The 22,308-nt window shown below is 46.4% G+C and overlaps 1 protein-coding gene across 9 annotated transcripts in view; it reads right to left on the reverse strand.

The window, feature by feature from the left end:
* Positions 1 to 1,226: 1,226 nt before the first annotated feature.
* The window catches only part of bicra (BRD4 interacting chromatin remodeling complex associated protein), a 65,992-nt gene continuing 44,910 nt past the window's right edge, over positions 1,227 to 22,308 (reverse strand). For 4 of the 9 annotated variants that reach the window (XM_031795330.1, XM_031795333.1, XM_031795331.1 and 1 more), the window contains 5 exons: positions 17,007 to 17,059; positions 16,610 to 16,758; positions 12,712 to 12,806; positions 12,355 to 12,457; positions 1,234 to 5,879 (listed from right to left, as the gene is read on the reverse strand). In XM_031795330.1, coding sequence (XP_031651190.1) covers positions 4,027 to 5,879; positions 12,355 to 12,457; positions 12,712 to 12,806; positions 16,610 to 16,758; positions 17,007 to 17,059 — 2,253 coding nt within the window. In that variant the 3' untranslated portion in view covers positions 1,234 to 4,026. Of the gene's footprint in view, positions 5,880 to 12,354; positions 12,458 to 12,711; positions 12,807 to 16,609; positions 16,759 to 17,006; positions 17,060 to 22,308 lie in introns of all 9 variants that reach the window. The other 5 variants (XR_004203905.1, XR_004203908.1, XR_004203906.1 and 2 more) reach the window with 5 other exon arrangements.

Raw genomic sequence — 22,308 nt, forward strand, 5'->3', positions numbered from 1 at the left:
CGATGTCATTTACAAAATATTTGTCTATCACAGTGCCATCCGTTTTGTCACCAAAGCTCCATATACTACCCACCACTGCAACCTGTACGCTCTCGTTGGCTGGTCCTCACTTCATATTCGTCGCCAAACCCACTGGCTACAGGTCATCGATAAGTCTCTGCTAGGTAAAGCCCCGCCTTATCTCCGTTCACTGGTCGTCATAGCAGCACCCACCTGTAGCACGCGCTCCAGCAGGTATATCTCACTGGTCATCTCCAAAGCCAATTCCTCCTTTGGTCGCCTTTCCTTCCAGTTCTCTGCTGCCAATGACTGGAACGAACTGCAAAAATCACTGAAGCTGGAGACTCATATCTCCCTCACTAGCTTTAAGCATCAGCTGTCAGAGCAGCTCACAGATCACTGCACCTGTACATAGCCCATCTGTAAATAGCCCATCCAACTACCTCATCCCCATGTTATTTATTTTTGCTCCTTTGCACCCCAGTATTTCTACTTGCACATTCATCTTCTGCACATCTACCACTCCAGTGTTTAATTGCTATATTGTAATTACTTCGCCGCCATGGCCCATTTATTGCCTTGCGTATCCTACCTCATTTGCACACTGTATATAGACTTTCTCTATTGTGTTATTGACTGTATGTTTGTTTATTCCATGTGTAACTCTGTGTTGTTGTATTGTGTTGAACTGCTTTGCTTTACCTTGGCCAGGTCGCAGTTGTACATGAACTGTTCTCAACTGGCCTACCTGGTTAAATAAAGGTGATCTGACGTCTACCTGGTTAAATAAAAGGTGATCTGACGTCTACCTGGTTAAATAAAAGGTGATCTGGCGTCTACCTGGTTAAATAAAGGTGATCTGGCGTCTACCTGGTTAAATAAAGGTGATCTGGTCTACCTGGTTAAATAAAGGTGATCTGGCCTACCTGGTTAAATAAAGGTGATCTGGTCTACCTGGTTAAATAAAGGTGATCTGGCCTACCTGGTTAAATAAAGGTGATCTGGCGTCTACCTGGTTAAATAAAGGTGATCTGGTCTACCTGGTTAAATAAAGGTGATCTGGTCTACCTGGTTAAATAAAGGTGATCTGGTCTACCTGGTTAAATAAAGGTGATCTGGTCTACCTGGTTAAATAAAGGTGATCTGGTCTACCTGGTTAAATAAAGGTGATCTGGCGTCTACCTAAATTTTTACATCAACTCTTTTAGAAAAGAAGCCAGGTTTGATTTACAGTTTTACTAAATGTACATTTATTTTTTAAAAAGTGTCATTATACACAATAAATACAATACAAAATTAATCTGTAATAATATACTACCAATTCTCTTCAGGTTTTGTTGTACATTAGTTTGTTTGTCCATGTTGTTGTTGTTGTTGCTCTCGCTGCGTTTGGGTTTGACTTCTCCACTGGGCTTTGAAGAGGGATGACATGGAGGAAGAGAGGGATGACATGGAGGAAGAGAGGGATGACATGGAGGAAGAGAGGGATGACATGGAGGAAGAGAGGGATGACATGGAGGAAGAGAGGGATGGATGGACATTGATGGGGGGGTAAGGGTGGCCGTCTGTGTGTTGACTGAAATGCATCGAACATATTGAACCGGACAGAAAGACCAGTTGCCAGGACAACCAGAGACATTCACAACAGAAGAGATGTGTTTTACCATACAGGCGATTTCATCACCACGTCTTCATTAGCACCTCACCAATACAGTAATGTGGTTCCATTAGAGACCGAGAGCAACCCACAACAGTCAACCCACAACAGTCAGTCAGAGAGCAACCCACAGTCAACCCACAGCAGTCAACCCACAGCAGTCAACCCACAACAGTCAACCCACAACAGTCAGTCAGACAGCAACCCACAGCAGTCAACCCACAACAGTCCGTCAGAGATTAACCCACAAGTCAACCCACAACAGTCAGTCAGACAGCAACCCACAGTAGTCAACCCACAACAGTCAACCCACAACAGTCAGTCAGAGATTAACCCACAAGTCAACCCACAACAGTCAACCCACAAGTCAGTCAGAGAGAAGCCACAACAGTCAACCCACAACAGTCAGTCAGAGAGCAGTCACCTCACTATTAAAACCAGTGATACACCATGAATATGATGATGGACAACAGGAGAAGAAGACAGTTGACCTGGGGGACACATGGACAACAGGAGAAGAGGACAGTTGACCTGGGGGACACATGGACAACAGGAGAAGAGGACAGTTGACCTGGGGGACACATGGACAACAGGAGAAGAGGACAGTTGACCTGGGGGACACATGGACAACAGGCTGAACCAGAAACTCTATTTGTGATGCTGATAGAAATCCCGATATGGAAAGAAGACACATGGATCTGTATGTGATGATACGGTAAAATCAGACCTCTCTCTTCCTGGTGTGGGCTACCTAGTGACAGCAGGCTGTAGGGCGTTCTAAACCAGACCTCTCTCTTCCTGGTGTTGGTTACCTAGTGACAGCAGGCTGTAGGGCGTTCTAAACCAGACCTCTCTCTTCCTGGTGTTGGTTACCTAGTGACAGCAGGCTGTAGGGCGTTCTAAACCAGACCTCTCTCTTCCTGGTGTGTGCTACCTAGTGACAGCAGGCTGTAGGGCGTTCTAAACCAGACCTCTCTCTTCCTGGTGTGGGCTACCTAGTGACAGCAGGCTGTAGGGCGTTCTAAACCAGACCTCTCTCTTCCTGGTGTGGGTTACCTAGTGACAGCAGGTTGTAGGGCGTTCTAAACCAGACCTCTCTCTTCCTGGTGTGGGTTACCTAGTGACAGCAGGCTGTAGGGCGTTCTAAACCAGACCTCTCTCTTCCTGGTGTGGGCTACCTAGTGACAGCAGGCTGTAGGGCGTTCTAAACCAGACCTCTCTCTTCCTGGTGTGGGCTACCTAGTGACAGCAGGCTGTAGGGCGTTCTAAACCAGACCTCTCTCTTCCTGGTGTGGGCTACCTAGTGACAGCAGGCTGTAGGGTGTTCTAAACCAGACCTCTCTCTTCCTGGTGTGTGCTACCTAGTGACAGCAGGCTGTAGGGCGTTCTAAACCAGACCTCTCTCTTCCTGGTGTGGGCTACCTAGTGACAGCAGGCTGTAGGTCGTTCTAAACCAGACCTCTCTCTTCCTGGTGTGGGCTACCTAGTGACAGCAGGCTGTAGGGCGTTCTAAACCAGACCTCTCTCTTCCTGGTGTGGGCTACCTAGTGACCGCAGGCTGTAGGGCGTTCTAAACCAGACCTCTCTCTTCCTGGTGTGGGCTACCTAGTGACAGCAGGCTGTAGGGCGTTCTAAACCAGACCTCTCTCTTCCTGGTGTGGGCTACCTAGTGACAGCAGGCTGTAGGGCGTTCTAAACCAGACCTCTCTCTTCCTGGTGTGGGCTACCTAGTGACCGCAGGCTGTAGGGCGTTCTAAACCAGACCTCTCTCTTCCTGGTGTGGGCTACCTAGTGACAGCAGGCTGTAGGGCGTTCTAAACCAGACCTCTCTCTTCCTGGTGTGGGCTACCTAGTGACCGCAGGCTGTAGGGAGTGTCCCCTCAATAGTGTTCAGTAGGGCACACCGTAGTAAAACCGTTTGCAACAGAAAAACAAAATCTGTGTTCTTATTGGACTAGTTTGTATAGTTTCAGATTCTTTTTCACCTGTTTCACCTAGTGAACATGACCACGGTGTTATTTCTTCACCAGGAGACAGACAGACAGACCATGACGACCTAAGGAATGTAATGGGAATACAGCCTGTGAATGAAAAACCAAGACTAATTATTCTAATGAATGATTGAGCGTGGATTGGAGAGAGAGCAGAGGAGACTTCCAGAGTAAAACACGATACCTTTTTACACACAGAGAGAGAGAGAGAGAGAGTCATCATCCACTCATCCATGGAGAGACTGTGAGCATTGGGTCATGTTGTAAAGTAGACTACATTTAAATGGACAAACGGTTCATTAAAACACAGCGAGACGTCTCTGTCCGCCTCTCCTCCTCTTCAGTCTCTACTGTCCCGTGTGTGTGTGTGTGTGTGTGTTATCTGCCTTGAGTCTGTGGCACCAGGCCGCCATTGCGTCCTCTGCCTCCAACCTGAGAAGAGGAGGAGGATGAGGAAGAGGAGGAGGGTCTGTGTGTGTTTGAGGAGGACTGGGGGCCCATGGCGCGCTGTGGCCTGACGGGGCCCCCTTTAGACCCGCGCGGCGGGGGCCCCTGGACCTGGCCCTGCAGGTTGAGGATGGAGTCGATAGCACACTGCAGGTGCTCGTTAAGAGACTCATCGTGTGGCGGGGAACCGGAGGAGAAGGAGGCGTTGTCCATGTCAGGGGAGTCCGACTTACAGCGCTTAGCAGGAAGTGATGAGTCTCTGTAACAGGAAGCATCTGGCGGCGTGGACGGGGGCCCAGGGGCATGCTGGTCCATTCTGAACGTTCCACTCCCTGACCTCTGATGGTTTTTACTGCTCACCCTTTTACACCTCCCCATGTCCCCCCCTCTGTCCGCTCCTCTGTCCCCCCCTCTGTCCGCTCCTCTGTCCCCCCCTCTGTCCGCTCCTCTGTCCCCCCCTCTGTCCGCTCCTCTGTCCCCTCCTCTGTCCCCTCCTCTGTCCCCCTGCTCCCCCTCACCGTCTCTGGTTCTGTCTGAGAGGTGAGGGTGGGTGTTTGTGTTTTTGATGCCGCGGTACAACACCTCCAGACCTAAGCCAGGGGAGGAGGAGGTGGAGTTCCCCAGCCTTGGGGCCTCTCGGCTGGGCTCTGTGTGGGCGTGGGAGCCCACCTCCCTGGAGCTGCCTCCTCTCTTCTCCAACTTCACGTTGGCGATCACTGTCCGCTCCGAGAGGGCAGAGGGTGAGGAGGGCGGGAGGGGAGATTTGGGGGGTGAGGGGGAGGGACGGGGGTACGGGACACTGTCTCCTCCTCCTCCCGGTACGCCCGGTCGGACGCGCGGGCTGATGTTCTCCCGGTAAGTCTTCCTTAGCGGTAGGCGGCAAGTGGTCTGAGGAGGAGTGACCGTGGAGGCGGGGTTACGCTCGACTCCACCCACATTGTGATGTTCTAACGTTCCGTTAATCTGAGCAGTGAAAGAGGATGAGGATGGTGTTGTCGTTGATGATGAAGACCAAGGGTGATAGGAGGAGGGGGGTGGGGGGGCTGTGACTCTCTGGAGGGGGATGGGGGTCGCCTGTGTGGTTTCTATGGAGACCGTTGCCGAGGAAGTGGCATTACAGGTAGGGGGTGGAGTCCTAATGACAGTAGTTATAGAAGGAGGCGTGGCTAGTGCTGCTACGGCTCGGGCTTTTGGGTGCGTCAGTGCTGATTGTGGCTGGGTGGTGGGGTGTAGTTGGGCTTGAGGCTGGGGTGTGGATGGTGTGTCGAGGGCGGTGTTGTGTACCACCTTACTAAACCCCGCTTCCTGTTTGATCTTGAGCTTCAAGCCGATGCGTGGGCGGGCGGCGTAAGTCTTCATGGGAGGTTTACTGGTCCTCTGGGGGAGAGAATCATCATCATCATCAGCTGGACGAGAGGAGGGGCGGTAGGAGGAGTTGGAGGAGAAGGAGCGGTAGGAGGAGCTGGATGAGGAAGGAGGCGGAGGACCGTGGCTGAAGGAGGAGCTGTGACTCTGGGTGTCAACTGTCTGTCTGACCCCTGACCCCGACCTGGCTACAGGAGCTGGGGAGCTGGACCAGGAGGCAGATGCCCCCGCTCCTCCCTGCTTTATCACCAGCTTGGTGGAGGGGAAGTGGGCCGGTGTTGAAGCTGTGATGGGGGTAGGACCTGTATCTGTCCCTGCCACAGATACACGACTCCACACGACGCTGGGCTCAGCAGACTGGGGCACCCTGGCAGCTACACTCTCCCGCTCCAGCAGCTTCGAGTTGGCAACGTACTCCTCTGGAGAGAGAGACAGACAGAGAGACAGAGAGGGAGAGAAACAGAGAAGAGAGAGAGACAGAAGAGAGAGAGACAGAGAAGAGAGACAGAGAAGAGAGACAGAGAGAGACCGAGAGAGCGAGACACACAGAGAGAGAGAGCGAGACACAGAGATAGAGAGAGAGACAGAGAGAGAGAGACACAGAGAGAGCGAGAGAGAGAGAGTAAGAGATGTTATAAGATGAGGCAGAGAGGAGAGACCTAACCGAAGACAAAGCTACCTCAAACACTAATCTGATTAGCTATGTGCTGCTCTGCTATACATGAGGGACAGACTGACCAATAGAAATGTTACAAAGCTTCTCCTTGCTGATCTCTTGTAATTATTGTCAATTCTCTCAATCCCCAAGAGGTTGATCACTGGCCAGGGGATAACACATCCACCAGGGATAACACATCCACCAGGACACTGGCCAGGGAATAACACATCCACCAGGGATAACACATCCACCAAGACACTGGCCAGGGGATAACACAGCCACCAGGGATAACACAGCCACCAGGGATAACACAGCCACCAGGGATAACACAGCCACCAGGGATAACACAGCCACCAGGGATAACACACCCACCAGGGATAACACACCCACCAGGGATAACACACCCACCAGGGATAACACATTCATGATAAGTGATAAAACACATCCACAATACCCCATAAAGGCACCTAAAGGAGTCTCTGACCATGAGAAACTAGATTCTCTGGCCTCGTTGAAACCATTAAACATGAATACTTTCTATATGCACTGTAGGGTAGCCGAGTGGTTAGAGTGTAGAGGCGGCAGGGTAGCCTAGTGGTTAGAGTGTAGAGGCGGCAGGGTAGCCTAGTGGTTAGAGTGTAGAGGCGGCAGGGTAGCCGAGTGGTTAGAGCGTTGGACTAGTAACCGAAAGTTCAGCCGACAAGGTACAAATCTGTCGTTCTGCCCCTGAACAAGGCAGTTTAACCCACTGTTCCTAGGCCGTCAATGAAAATTAGAATTTGTTCTTAACTGACTTGTCTAGTTAAATAAAAGGTAAAAAAAAAATTTTTTAAAGATCCACACGCTGAAAAGTTTTAGAACACCTTCTCATTCAAGGGTTTTTCTTTATTTTGACTGTTTTCTACATTGTAGAATAATAGTGAAGACATCACAACTATTAAATAACACACATGGAATCATGTAGTAACCAAAAGAAATGTTAAACAAATCAAACTATATTTTATGAGCACTATAAAATATATTTTTTACATTTGAGATTCTTCAAAGTAGCCACCCTTTGTCTTGATGACTTCATGACAACTTTGCAAACTCTTGGCATTCTCTCAACCAGCTTCACCTGGAATGCATTTCCAACAGTCTTGAAGGAGTTCCCACATATGCTGAGCACTTGTTGGCTGCTTTTCCTTCACTTTGCCGTCCAACTCATCCCAAACCATCTCAATTGGGTTGAGGTTGGGTGATTGTGTAGGCCAGGTCATCTGATGCAGTACTCCATCACTCTCCTCTTGGTCAAATTGTCCTTACACAGCCTGGAGTTGTGTTGGGTCAGAGTCCTGTTGAAAAACAAATGATAGTCCCACTAAGCCCAAACCAGATGGGATGGCGTATCGCTGCAGAATGCTGTGGTAGCCATGCTGGTTAAGTGTGCCTTGAATTCTAAATAAATCACTGACAGTGTCACCAGCCAAGCACCCCCACACCATCACACATGCAGAGATCATCTGTTCACCTACTCTGCGTCTCTCAAAGACACAGAGGTTGGAACCAAACATCTAAAATTTTGATTCCTCAACCAAAGGATACATGTCCACTGGTCTAATGTCCATTGCTCGTGTTTCTTGGCCCAAGAACGTCTGTTCTTCTTATTGGTGTCCTTCAATAGTGGTTTCTTGCAGCAATTTGACCATGGAGACATGATTCACACAGTCTCCTCTGAACAGTTGATGTTGAGATGTGTCAGTTACTTGAACACTGTGAAGCATTTATTTGGGCTGCAATTTCTGAGGTGCAGTTAATTGCCGATTTCTGAGACTGGTTACTTGGTCCTCATGAGACAGTTTCATCATAGCGCCTAATTTTTTTTTGCGACTGCACTTGAAGAAACTTTAAAAGTTCTTGAAATGTTCCACATTGACTGACCTTCATGTCTTAAAGTAATGATGGACTGTCGTTTCTCTTTGCTTATTTGAGCTGTTCTTGCCATATGGACTTGGTCTTTTACCAAATAAGGCTATCTTCTGTATACCAACCCTACCTTCTCACAACACAACTGATTGGCTCAAACGCATTAAGAAGAAAAGAAATTCCACAAATTAAAAAGGCACATTTGTTAATTGAAATGCATTCCAGGTGACTACCTCATGAAGCTGGTTGAGAGAATGCAAAGAGTGTACAAAGCTGTCATCAAGGCAAAGGGTGGCTACTTTGAAGAATCTCAAATATAACTGTGTGTCTGTATATATAAATATACACTGAACTAAAATATAAAACACAACATCGTAAAGTGTTGGTCCCGTGTTTCGTGAGCTGATATAAAATATCCCAGAAATATTCCATACGCACAAAAAAAAAGACAATTTCTCCACATTGGGTGGGCCAGTCTGATTGGGAAGCCAGGCCCAGCCAGGGGGTGGGCCTATGCCCTTCAAGAGCCCACCCATGGCTGCGCCCCTGCCAAGTCATGGAAAATCCATAGATATGGACCCAATGAATGTATAAAAAATTTGACTGATTTCCTTATATTAACTCTGGTGCAGTAAATTTGTTGCGTTTATATTTTTCGTAAAGTATATAATATATATCATTATTATATATTTTTTATATATAAAAAAGGTAAGGTATGTTAGATATACATTGGGGTCCAGAATTATTGGTGCCTTCAATAGTTAAGGCTCGGGGGGAGTGTTCAGAAGTTCGGATGAATGATGTGCCCAAAGTAAACTGCCTGTTACTCAGGCCCAGAAGCTAGGATATGCATGTAATTTGGTAACATTGGATAGACTGTTACAATTGAGCAGCATAAAAACAACTGTTAAAATAATGTCTGTGAGGGACAATCCATTCGGACATTGTTTTTTTGAGGTCACAAGCCATTTCAATGATACCTATTTCTTTATCCCATAGGCTAAGACCCAGACTGCAGTTCATATGGCTTCCACTAGATGTCAACAGTCCTCAGAAAGGGTTTCAGAGTTGTTTTTTGAAAAATGAATAAGTAGTTGTAGTTTTTCCAAGGTGTCCCTCATTAGAAAAGTAGTCTTTTTGCGCCCGTGAATGAGGTGCGCGCTCTTCATTATTTAACTTCCCTATTGAACATACTATTCTCAGTCTTAAATTGTATCGTTTATTTAGACATAAGAGTACCTGAAGATGAATTTGAATCATCGTTTGACTTGTTTAGACAAACTTTTATCGGTAACGTGTTGGATTCGTTTGCATGCATGTTGAACAAGTGGATTACTGAGATCAATTGTGCCAAATAAAATTGACATTTTTTGGATATAAAGAGGGACTTCATCGAACAAAACGACCATTCATTGTGTAGCTGGGACCCTTGGGATTGCAAACAGAGGAAGATCTTCAAAGTTAAGTGGTTTATTTCATTGCTATTTGTGATTTTGTGACGCCTGTGCTGGTTTGAAAAAGTATTTTGATGTGTGGCGCTGTCCTCAGATAATCATGGTGTGCTTTCGCCGTAAAGCCTTTTTGAAATCTGACGGATTAACAAGAAGTTAAGCTTTTAAACGATTTAAGACACTTGTATGTTTAATATTACGATTTTTTTTGTATTTTGAATTTCGCGCTCTGCAATTTCACCTGTTGTCGTCGTAGTGGAACGCTAGCAGGACACCGATCCGAAATGTCAACCCCTGTGTGTGTGTGTCAAATACATATATAGACCCCCCCCTCACCCCCACTCAGAAAGAATTCAGATCAATTTTGGTAAGTTACAGCCTTATTCTAAAAGGGATTAAATGAAAAGAATCCAATACCCAATAATGATGAAGCAAAAACAGGTTTAGATAAATTTTTTGCAAATTTATTTAGAATAAAAAAACTGATATTCAAACCCTTTACTATGAGACCGGAAATTGAGCACAGGTGCATCCCGTTTCCACAACTTGATTGGAGTCCACCTGTGGTAAATTCAATTGATTTGGACATGATTTGGAAAGGCACACACCTGTCTTATATAAGGTCCCACAGTTGGCAGTGCATGTCAGAGCAAAAACCAAGCCATGAGGTCAAAGGAATTGTCCGTAGAGCTCCAAGACCTGATTGTGTCAAGGTACAGATCTGGGGAAGGGTACCAAAACATTTCTGCAGCATTGAAGGTCCCCAAGAAACCAGTGATCTCCATCATTCTGAAATGGAAGAAGTTTGGAACCACCAAGACTCTTCTATAGCCGGCAGCCTGGCCAAACTGAGCAATCGGGGAGAAGAGCCTTGGTCAGGGAGGTGACCAAGAACCTGATGGTCACTCTGACAGAGCTCTAGAGTTACTCTTCCAGAAGGACAACAATCTCTGCAGAACTCCACCAATCAGGCCTTTATGGTAGAGCGGCCAGACGGAAGCCACTCCTCAGTAAAAGGCACATGACAGCCAACTTGGAGTTTGCCAAAATGCACCTAAAGACTCTGACCATGAGAAACAAGATTCTCTGCTCTGATGAAACCAAGATTTAACTCTTTGGCCTGAATGTCAAGCGTCACATCTGGAGCAAACCTGGCACCATCCCAACGGTGAAGCATGGTGGTGGCAGCATCATGTTGTGGGGACGTTTTTCAATGGCCAGAACTGGGATCGAGGGATCCCAGGATCAGGATCGAGGGGAAAGATGAACGGAAGAACTACCCATCCCGGATCCGGGAGAATTGTCATCAACTACACTAATTAGCATAGCGCAACGGTCAAAAAATATTACTAGAAAATATTAATATTCATGAAATCAAGTGAAATATAATGAAACACAGCTTAGCCTTTTGTTAATCACCCTGTCATCTCAGATTTTGAAATTATGCTTTACAGCCAAAGCAAGACAAGCGTTTGTGTAAGTTTATCGATAGCCTAGCATAGCATTATGTCCAGCTAGCAGCAGGTAACCTGGTCACAAAAATCATAAAAGCAATCAAATTAACCGTTTACCTTTGATGATCTTCGGATGTTTTCACTCAAGAGACTCCCAGTTAGACAGCAAATGTTCCTTTTGTTCCATAAAGATTATTTTTATACCCAAAATTCCTCCGTTTGCTTCTCACATTATGTTCAGAAATCCACCGGAAATAGAGGTCACGACAACGGCGAAAAAAAATGTCAAATTATATCCATAATATCGACAGAAACATGGCAAACGTTTTTTATAATCAATCCTCAAATATCTATTCGATAATATATCAACCGGGACAACTGACTTTTCAATAGGAGCGAGAGGAAAAATGACTACCTCTGTCTTTTATGCAAGAATCACTTTGAGAGCCCTCAGCTGGCCACTTACGCAATGACAATGCCCCCGTGCACAAAGCGAGGTTCATACAGAAATTAATTGTTTGTCGAGATCGGTGTGGAAGAACTTGACTGGCCTGCACAGAGCCCTGACCTCAACCCCATCGAACACATTTGGGATGAATTGGAACGCAGACTGCAAGCCAGGCCTAATCGCCCAACATCAGTGCCGACCTCACTAATGCTCTTGTTGCTGAATGGAAGTAAGTCCCCTGCATTAATATGCAAAAATATAGTGGAAAGCCATCCCAGAATGGAATAGGCTGTTATAGCAGTAGAGGGAACCAACTGTTGAAGTCGGAAGTTTAAAAAAAAAGTTACAAAAAAGGGGGAGGCTTGCAAGCTGAACACCACCATCCCAACCGTGAAGCACAGGGGGTGGCAGCATCATGTTGTGGGGGTGCTTTGCTGCAGGAGGGACTGGTGCACTTCACAAAATAGATGGCATCATGAGAAAGGACAATTATGTGGATATATTGAAGCTACATCTCAAAACATCAGTCAGGAAGTTGTGGGCAGAACTGAAAAAAGCATGTGCGAGCAAGGAGGCCTACAAACCTGACTCGGTTACACCAGCTCTGTCAGGAGGAATGGGCCAAAATTCACCCAACTTATTGTGGGAAGCTTGTGGACGGCTACCCAAAACATTTGACCTGAGTTAAACAATTTAAAGGCAATGCTACCAAATACTAATTGAGTGTATGTAAACTTCTAACCCACTGGGAATGTGATGAAAGAAATAAAAGCTGAAATAAATCTCTACTATTATTCTGACATTTCACATTCTTAAAATAAAGTGGTGATCCTAACTGACCTAAAACAGGGATTTTTTTACTGGGATTAAATGTCAGGAATTGCATTCAAACTCAGTCTTTCACATTTGGCTAAGGTGTATGTAAACTTCTGACTTCAACTGCACACACACACACACACACACACAGTATAGTATTACCAGGTCTGTCCCTGGCGAGGATGCGGTCCTGTCCAAGAGAGATCTTCTCCTCCTGAATAAACATCCTGTCCATCATTACCATCTCAGCTGACGGGCCAAGGCGCTATGAAACATACAACAGAAACACAGCCAACCAGCCAATCAATCAATCAATCAATGCGCCACAGCACATCAGTTAGTGGAGGAAGAGAAAGAACACGCTGAACAGTGGAGGGCTGAGTAAGGAGACAGACCTTAATAGAAGGAGGAGGAGAAGGACAAGAACCATTGAGATCAATGTGAGAAAAAATAGTTAATAAGGTAACAATATGAATTACTTACTGTTGATAATAAGGTAATATAATATGAATTACTTACCGTTGACTCCTCAAAAAGCAGGTGTCTGTATTTATCCAGCATGGCCTGCGTTCTCTTCAGGAGCTGGCTGGAAACACTCTCAAACTCATCATCCACTGAGGGGGGCAGAGAGGGAGAGAATGGAACATGTGTAATCAGACTCATCATCCACTGAGAGGGAGAGAATGGAACATGTGTAATCAGACTCATCATCCACTGAGAGGGGCAGAGAGGGAGAGAATGGAACATGTGTAATCAGACTCATCATCCACTGAGAGGGGCAGAGAGGGAGAGAATGGAACATGTGTAATCAGACTCATCATCCACTGAGAGGGGCAGAGAGGGAGAGAATGGAACATGTGTAATCAGACTCATCATCCACTGAGAGGGGCAGAGAGGGAGAGAATGGAACATGTGTAATCAAACACTGGAGTTTCTGGTCAGGTCATGTGGTCACTCCCGACCATACACATTAGGGCTGGGAATTACCAGGGACCTCACGATTCTATATGTATTGCTAATTTTTAATGTGATTCGATGTCCCAAACATATTGCTCACTTATACGTCTGCTGCAACGAGACAATGAGAAGGTTTTATTTATAAATATGCTTGAATATATATGAAATAAAGTGGTGAAAACATGTTTATTTTTAAAATAAAACCGAGAACGAATTTTGGCAAAGGAACAGACGACTAGCAACACCACCGAGCAACAAATATTTACAAAAATAAATAAATAAATATTTACACACACACACACACACACACACTCAAAAGTTAACTGATGAAAACTAATTTTCTCATGCTCTCTTGTCAAGTTGCAGTAGACATAAATTTACACACAGTTAACAGTGAAATGTTTGGACACACCTACTCTACATTGTACAATAATAGTGGCCGTCATTGAAAATAAGAATTTGTTCTTAACTGACTTGCCTCGTTAAATAAAAGGTTCAAACCTGCTCCAGAGCGCTCAGGACCTCAGAATCAGGCAGCAGAAAAATGACCCTAAGCACACAGCCCAGGAGTGGCTTTGGGACAAGGATCAGGCACAATAGTGGAATTTGAGTTTGCCTTCAAAATAAAAGTATGTCATTGCCAGTGATGCAAATTAATACAAATAGTAGAATTACGCCATACTTTTATTTTGAAGGCTAACCGCAAAGTCCACCATTGTGGCTAATCCTCATTGTGGCTAGCTTCACATAGATGGGTCCGACCACCATTAATCAAATGAAAACTGTTGTTTAAATTAGGGATATTTTAGATGATAACACCTAGCTATATTAGCTAGCTAACTATAGCTACTGAAACAGATTATGTTGTGTTATTTGAACTGTATCTTATTTGACAAAGAAGAACCAAATGGCGTTCCATAGAAATTCTGGTTGAGAATTAAACGACTGAACAATGAAACAGCACCTCAAGTTAAGTGAAAGAAATAGGTTTTGATGATGTTTTACTGGTAATGGGGACATACGTAAATACCAACAAAATAACTTTTTGGTCAGTGTGGTGTGTGTGTATGTGTGTGGTGTGTGTGTAACCTTTATTTAACCTAGGCAAGTCAGTTAATGACAGCCCGGACGATGCTGGGCTAATTGTGCGCCACCCTATGGGACTCCCAATCACGTCCGGATGTGATACAGCCCAGATTCGAACCATTGACTGTAGCGACACCTCTAGCACTGAGATGCAGTGCCTTAGACCGCTGCATCCATGTGTGTGTGTTAACTATTAAACTGCACTGGAAAGGCCGTTAAAATGTTAAATATCGGTTATCGGTATTGGTTTGTTATTGGAAAGAAAAATATTCGGATATCGGCCAAAAATGGCATATCGGTGCATCACTAATAGAAACCTGTTTTTGCTTTGCAATTATGGGGTATTGTGATGTCATTATGGGATATTGTGATGTCATTATGGGTTATTGTGATGTCATTATGGGGTATTGTGATGTCATTATGGGGTATTGTGATGTCATTATGGGGTATTGTGATGTCATGTGGTATTGTGATGTCATTATGGGGTATTGTGATGTCATGTGGTATTGTGATGTCATTATGGGGTATTGTGATGTCATGTGGTATTGTGATGTCATTATGGGGTATTGTGATGTCATGTGGTATTGTGATGTCATTATGGGGTATTGTGTGTAGATTGTTGAGAGAAAAAAATACTTAATCCATTTTAAAATAAGGCTGTAATGTAACAAATGTCAAGGGGTCTGAATACCTTCCTAATGCACGGAAGGTGAACACCCAAACTATTGGGACAGTGACATAGTTGTACCAAAAGGGCTGTAATTTCTAAACGTTTCACCCGATATGCATGAAAATACCCTCAAAATAAAGCTGACAGTCTGACCTTTAACCTCATAGTCATTGTATCATTTTAAATCCAAAGTGCTGGAGTACAGACCCCCCCAAAAATAATATGTCACTGTCCCAATAGGTGTAAGGGGGGGGGGGGGGTCTTGTTCTTCTATCCTCATGGGGACCTGAAATCACATTAAGTCCCCACGAGGATAGAAAAACAAGTGTGTGTACCTCTGTGGTAGTCGTGTGGTGGCAGTGTCCTGGTAGAGGTGGTAAGGCACCAGGCGGGTCAGGGTGTGTGTACCTCTGTGGTAGTCGTGTGGTGCGGTGACGGTGCCCTGGTAGAGGTGGTAAGGCACCAGGCGGGTCAGGGTGTGTGTACCTCTGTAGTAGTCGTGTGGTGGCAGTGTCCTGGTAGAGGTGGTAAGGCACCAGGCGGGTCAGGGTGTGTGTACCTCTGTGGTAGTCGTGTGGTGCGGTGACGGTGCCCTGGTAGAGGTGGTAAGGCACCAGGCGGGTCAGGGTGTGTGTACCTCTGTGGTAGTCGTGTGGTGGCAGTGTCCTGGTAGAGGTGGTAAGGCACCAGGCGGGTCAGGGTGTGTGTACCTCTGTGGTAGTCGTGTGGTGCGGTGGCGGTGCCCTGGTAGAGGTGGTAAGGCACCAGGCGGGTCAGGGTGTGTGTACCTCTGTGGTAGTCGTGTGGTGCGGTGGCGGTGCCCTGGTAGAGGTGGTAAGGCACCAGGCGGGTCAGGGTGTGTGTACCTCTGTGGTAGTCGTGTGGTGGCAGTGTCCTGGTAGAGGTGGTAAGGCACCAGGCGGGTCAGGGTGTGTGTACCTCTGTGGTAGTCGTGTGGTGCGGTGGCGGTGCCCTGGTAGAGGTGGTAAGGCACCAGGCGGGTCAGGGTGTGTGTACCTCTGTGGTAGTCGTGTGGTGCGGTGGCGGTGCCCTGGTAGAGGTGGTAAGGCACCAGGCGGGTCAGGGTGTGTGTACCTCTGTGGTAGTCGTGTGGTGGGGTGGCAGTGCCCTGGTAGAGGTGGTAAGGCACCAGGCGGGTCAGGGTGTGTGTACCTCTGTGGTAGTCGTGTGGTGGCAGTGTCCTGGTAGAGGTGGTAAGGCACCAGGCGGGTCAGGGTGTGTGTACCTCTGTGGTAGTCGTGTGGTGCGGTGGCGGTGCCCTGGTAGAGGTGGTAAGGCACCAGGCGGGTCAGGGTGTGTGTACCTCTGTGGTAGTCGTGTGGTGGCAGTGTCCTGGTAGAGGTGGTAAGGCACCAGGCGGGTCAGGGTGTGTGTACCTCTGTGGTAGTCGTGTGGTGCGGTGACGGTGCCCTGGTAGAGGTGGTAAGGCACCAGGCGGGTCAGGGTGTGTGTACCTCTGTGGTAGTCGTGTGGTGGCAGTGTCCTGGTAGAGGTGGTAAGGCACCAGGCGGGTCAGGGTGTGTGTACCTCTGTGGTAGTCGTGTGGTGCGGTGACGGTGCCCTGGTAGAGGTGGTAAGGCACCAGGCGGGTCAGGGTGTGTGTACCTCTGTGGTAGTCGTGTGGTGCGGTGGCGGTGCCCTGGTATAGGTGGTAAGGCACCAGGCGGGTCAGGGTGTGTGTACCTCTGTGGTAGTCGTGTGGTGCGGTGGCGGTGCCCTGGTAGAGGTGGTAAGGCACCAGGCGGGTCAGGGTGTCTTCAAAACACTGGAAGGAAGAGCTGTAGTCTGGGTGGAGGACTGAACCCTGCTGCTTCCTCAGCTGCTCCAACATCCTGCACACACACACACACACACACACACACACAGTCAGAGAACATAGGTCACAAGGCTGGATTGGCATGGTAACCCTGTAAAACAACACCTATCGTACTACTATGACTGACCCTGTACAACAACACCTATCATGCTACTATGTAAAACCAGGGTCAGGACAGAATGACGATACAGGACCACGATACAGGACCACGATACAGAATGACGATACAGGAATATAATACAGAATGATGATGTAATAGCATACCTGGCTTCCTTGCTGGGTTCAGCAATACTGAAAGGCATCTTCATAGTAGCAGTCTGTCAGGTGAACAAGACACAGCATCCATGACATCACAGCAACACACCATCACAGCATCCATCACAGCAACACACCATCACAGCAACAACGACATCACAGCATCCACGACATCACAGCATCCACGACATCACAGCATCCACGACATCACAGCATCCATCACAGCAACACACCATCACAGCAACAACGACATCACAGCATCCACGACATCACAGCATCCACGACATCACAGCATCCATCACAGCAACACACCATCACAGCAACAACGACATCACAGCATCCACGACATCACAGCATCAACGACATCATAGCAACAACGACATCCACGACATCACAGCATCCACGACATCACAGCATCCACGACATCACAGCATCCACGACATCACAGCATCCATCACAGCAACACACCATCACAGCAACAACGACATCACAGCATCCACGACATCACAGCATCCACGACATCACAGCATCCACGACATCACAGCATCCATCACAGCAACACACCATCACAGCAACAACGACATCACAGCATCCACGACATCACAGCATCCACGACATCACATCATCCACGACATCACATCATCCACGACATCACAGCAACAACGACATCACAGCATCCACGACATCACAGCATTAGAACACAGACCCATCTATATGGTCAAATTCACATAGAAGGGAGTAACCCCCCCCCCTCTACCATCAGTCCTATTATCCAACGCGCAAAATCATTGGATAACAAAACGGATGAGGTCCAATCAAGACTATCCTACCAACGGGACATTTAAAAACGGTAATATCTTATGTTGTTTCTCAGAGTCGTGGCTGAACGACGACATGTAAACATACAGCTGGCTGGGTTTTCGGGGCGTCGCCAAGATAGAACAGCTGCCTTCGGTAAGATAAGGGGGTAGTGGTCTGTGTCAATAACAGCCGGTGCACAAAATCTAATATTAAGGAAGTCTCAAGGTTTTTCTCGCCTGAGGTAAGAGTATCTCGTGATAAGCTGTAGACCACACAATTTACCAGAGATGCATACAAAGCTCTCTCGCCCTCCATTTGGTAAATCTGACCACAACTCTATCCTCCTGATTCCTGATAACAAGAAAAAACTCAAGCAAGAAGTACCAGTGACTCACTCAATAAGGAAGTGGTCAGATGACACAGATGCTAGGCTACAGGACTGTTTTGTTAGCACAGACTGGAATATGTATACCACATCAGTCACTGGCTTTATCAATAAGTGCATTGAGGATGTCGTCCCCACAGTGACTGTACGTACATACCCCAACCAGAAGCCATGGATTACAGGCAACATCCGCACTGAGCTAAAGGGTAGAGCTGCCGTTTCTACCGCACGGCAAGCGGTACCAGAGCGCCAAGTCTAAGTCCAAAAGTCTCCTTAACTTGTTGAGGATAGGGGGCAGTACTTTCACTTTGGATAAATTGCGTGCCCATAGTGAACTGCATCCTACTCTGTCCTAGATTGCTAATATATGCATATTATTATTACTATTGGATAGAAAACACTCTGAAGTTTCTAAAACTGTTTGAATTATGTCTGTGAGTATAAAAGAACTCACAGGGCAGGCAATCTTCCAAACAGGAAGTGAAATTCTGAATGAGTGTCTAATTTTAAGACATCGCCTCCTCACTTCCAAATAAGATATGGATCGGTTAGCACTTCCTACACCTTCCACTAGATGTCCTCATTCAGTAGAACGTGGAATGGAGCCTCTGGTGTGAACTTTGACCGAATGGGAGGGGAATGAGTCTCTGTCCTGACAGAATGCAATTTCCCTGTTGCGCATTTTTCTCTGTGGGTGTCACCATCGTTCCATTTGGCTGCAGATGAAAACGTATGCTCCGGTTGGAACGTTATTGGATATATATGAAAATAACATCCTGAAGATTGATTCTCTACTTAGTTTGACCAGTTTATTCGACCTGGAATATATATTTTTGAAGTTTTCGTCCGAGTTCGCCTGGACCAGCGTCAGTTTTTGGGCACGTGAGCTGAAAGTGCTAGCAAATGCAGCTAATCAGACACTAGTAATGGACATTATGGAACAAAACAACGATTTATTGTGGAACTAGGACTCCTTGCACTGCATTCGGATGAAAGATCATCAAAGGTAAGGGAATTTATGATGCAATTTCGTATTTCTGTTGACTCCAACATGGCGGAGAAATATATTTACGTCTTAGCGCCGTCTCAGATTATTGCATGGTAGGCTTTTTTCGTAACATTTAAAATAAATCTGACACAGCGGTTGCATTAAGAACCAGTGTATCTTTAATTATATGTAGAACATGTATCTTTAGTCAAAGTTTATGATGAGTATTTCTGTTATCTGGCGTAGCTTTCTATAATTCCTCCGGATATTTTGGAGGCAGTTCTGAACATGGCGTCAATGTAACCCGAGATTTGTGGATATAAATATGCATATTATCGAACAAAACATAAATGTATTGTGTAACATGATGTCATATGAGTGTCATCTGATGAAGATTATCAAAGGTTAGTGATTCATTTTATCTCTAATTCTGCTTTTGTGACTATCTTTGGCTGGGAAAAATGTTTATTTTATTTTATAAATACATGTTGTGTTTTCGCTGTAAAACATTTTTAAAAATCAGACATGATGAACAAGATGTTTATCTTTCATTTGCTGTATTGGACTTGTTAATGTCTGAAAGTTAAATATGGCTAAAGAATATTTTTGAATTCCCCACGCCACATTTTCAGCTGAATGGGGGGGTACCAGTGCCCCCTGTATATAGCCTCCACATTGACTCTGTACCGGTACCCCCTGTATATAGCCTCCACATAGACTCTGTACCGGTACCCCCTGTATATAGCCTCCACATAGACTCTGTACCGGTACACCCTGTATATAGTCTCCACATTGACTCTGTACCGGTACCCCCTGTATATAACCTCCACATTGACTCTGTACCGGTACCCCCTGTATATAACCTCCACATTGACTCTGTACCGGTACCCCCTGTATATAGCCTCAACATTGACTCTGTACCGGTACCCCCTGTATATAGCCTCCACATTGACTCTGTACCGGTACCCCCTGTATATAGCCTCCACATAGACTCTGTACCGGTACCCCCTGTATATAGCCTCCACATAGACTCTGTACCGGTACACCCTGTATATAGCCTCCACATAGACTCTGTACCGGTACACCCTGTATATAGCCTCCACATTGACTCTGTACCGGTACCCCCTGTATATAGTCTCCACATTGACTCTGTACCGGTACCCCCTGTATATAGTCTCCACATTGACTCTGTACCGGTACCCCCTGTATATAGTCTCCACATTGACTCGGTACCGGTACCCCTTGTATATAACCTCCACATTGACTCTGTACCGGTACCCCCTGTATATAGCCTCCACATTGACTCTGTACCGGTACCCCCTGTATATAGCCTCCACATTGACTCTGTACCGGTACCCCCTGTATATAGTCTCCACATTGACTCGGTACCGGTACCCCTTGTATATAACCTCCACATTGACTCTGTACCGGTACCCCCTGTATATAGCCTCCACATTGACTCTGTACCGGTACCCCCTGTATATAACCTCCACATTGACTCTGTACCGGTACCCCCTGTATATAACCTCCACATTGACTCTGTACCGGTACCCCCTGTATATAGCCTCAACATTGACTCTGTACCGGTACCCCCTGTATATAGCCTCCACATTGACTCTGTACCGGTACCCCCTGTATATAGCCTCCACATTGACTCTGTACCGGTACCCCCTGTATATAGCCTCCACATTGACTCTGTACCGGTACCCCCTGTATATAACCTCCACATTGACTCTGTACCGGTACCCCCTGTATATAGCCTCCACATTGACTCTGTACCGGTACCCCCTGTATATAGCCTCAACATTGACTCTGTACCGGTACTCCCTGTATATAGCCTCCACATTGACTCTGTACCGGTACCCCCTGTATATAGTCTCCACATTGACTCGGTACCGGTACCCCCTGTATATAACCTCCACATTGACTCTGTACCGGTACCCCCTGTATATAGCCTCCACATTGACTCTGTACCGGTACCCCCTGTATATAGCCTCCACATTGACTCTGTACTGGTACCCCCTGTATATAGCCTCCACATTGACTCTGTACCGTAATACCCTGTATATAGCCTCCACATTGACTCTGTACCGGTACCCCTGTATATAGCCTCCACATTGACTCTGTACCGGTACCCCCTGTATATAGCCTCCACATTGACTCTGTACCGGTACCCCCTGTATATAACCTCCACATTGACTCTGTACCGGTACCCCCTGTATATAACCTCCACATTGACTCTGTACCGGTACCCCCTGTATATAGCCTCAACATTGACTCTGTACCGGTACCCCCTGTATATAGCCTCCACATTGACTCTGTACCGGTACCCCCTGTATATAGCCTCCACATTGACTCTGTACCGGTACCCCCTGTATATAGCCTCCACATTGACTCTGTACCGGTACCCCCTGTATATAACCTCCACATTGACTCTGTACCGGTACCCCCTGTATATAGCCTCCACATTGACTCTGTACCGGTACCCCCTGTATATAGCCTCAACATTGACTCTGTACCGGTACCCCCTGTATATAGCCTCCACATTGACTCTGTACCGGTACCCCCTGTATATAGTCTCCACATTGACTCGGTACCGGTACCCCCTGTATATAACCTCCACATTGACTCTGTACCGGTACCCCCTGTATATAGCCTCCACATTGACTCTGTACCGGTACCCCCTGTATATAGCCTCCACATTGACTCTGTACTGGTACCCCCTGTATATAGCCTCCACATTGACTCTGTACCGTAATACCCTGTATATAGCCTCCACATTGACTCTGTACCGGTACCCCTGTATATAGCCTCCACATTGACTCTGTACCGGTACCCCCTGTATATAGCCTCCACATTGACTCTGTACCGGTACCCCCTGTATATAGCCTCCACATTGACTCTGTACCGGTACCCCCTGTATATAGCCTCGCTATTGTTATTTTATTGTTTCTCTTTAATTACTTGTTATTTAAAAAATAAACTTATTTTTAAATGTTTTCTTTCTTTCAGTTTAAGTAAATACTTCCCACTTTTTTCCCCCCTTTTCCTAAAACTGCATTGTTGGTTAAGGGCTTGTAAGTCAGTATTTCACTGTAAGGTATTTGGCGAATGTGACAAATAGCATTACATACAAC

Source organism: Oncorhynchus kisutch, linkage group LG18 (assembly GCF_002021735.2).
Source record: "Oncorhynchus kisutch isolate 150728-3 linkage group LG18, Okis_V2, whole genome shotgun sequence".
In the NCBI taxonomy this organism is placed as follows: domain Eukaryota; kingdom Metazoa; phylum Chordata; class Actinopteri; order Salmoniformes; family Salmonidae; genus Oncorhynchus; species Oncorhynchus kisutch.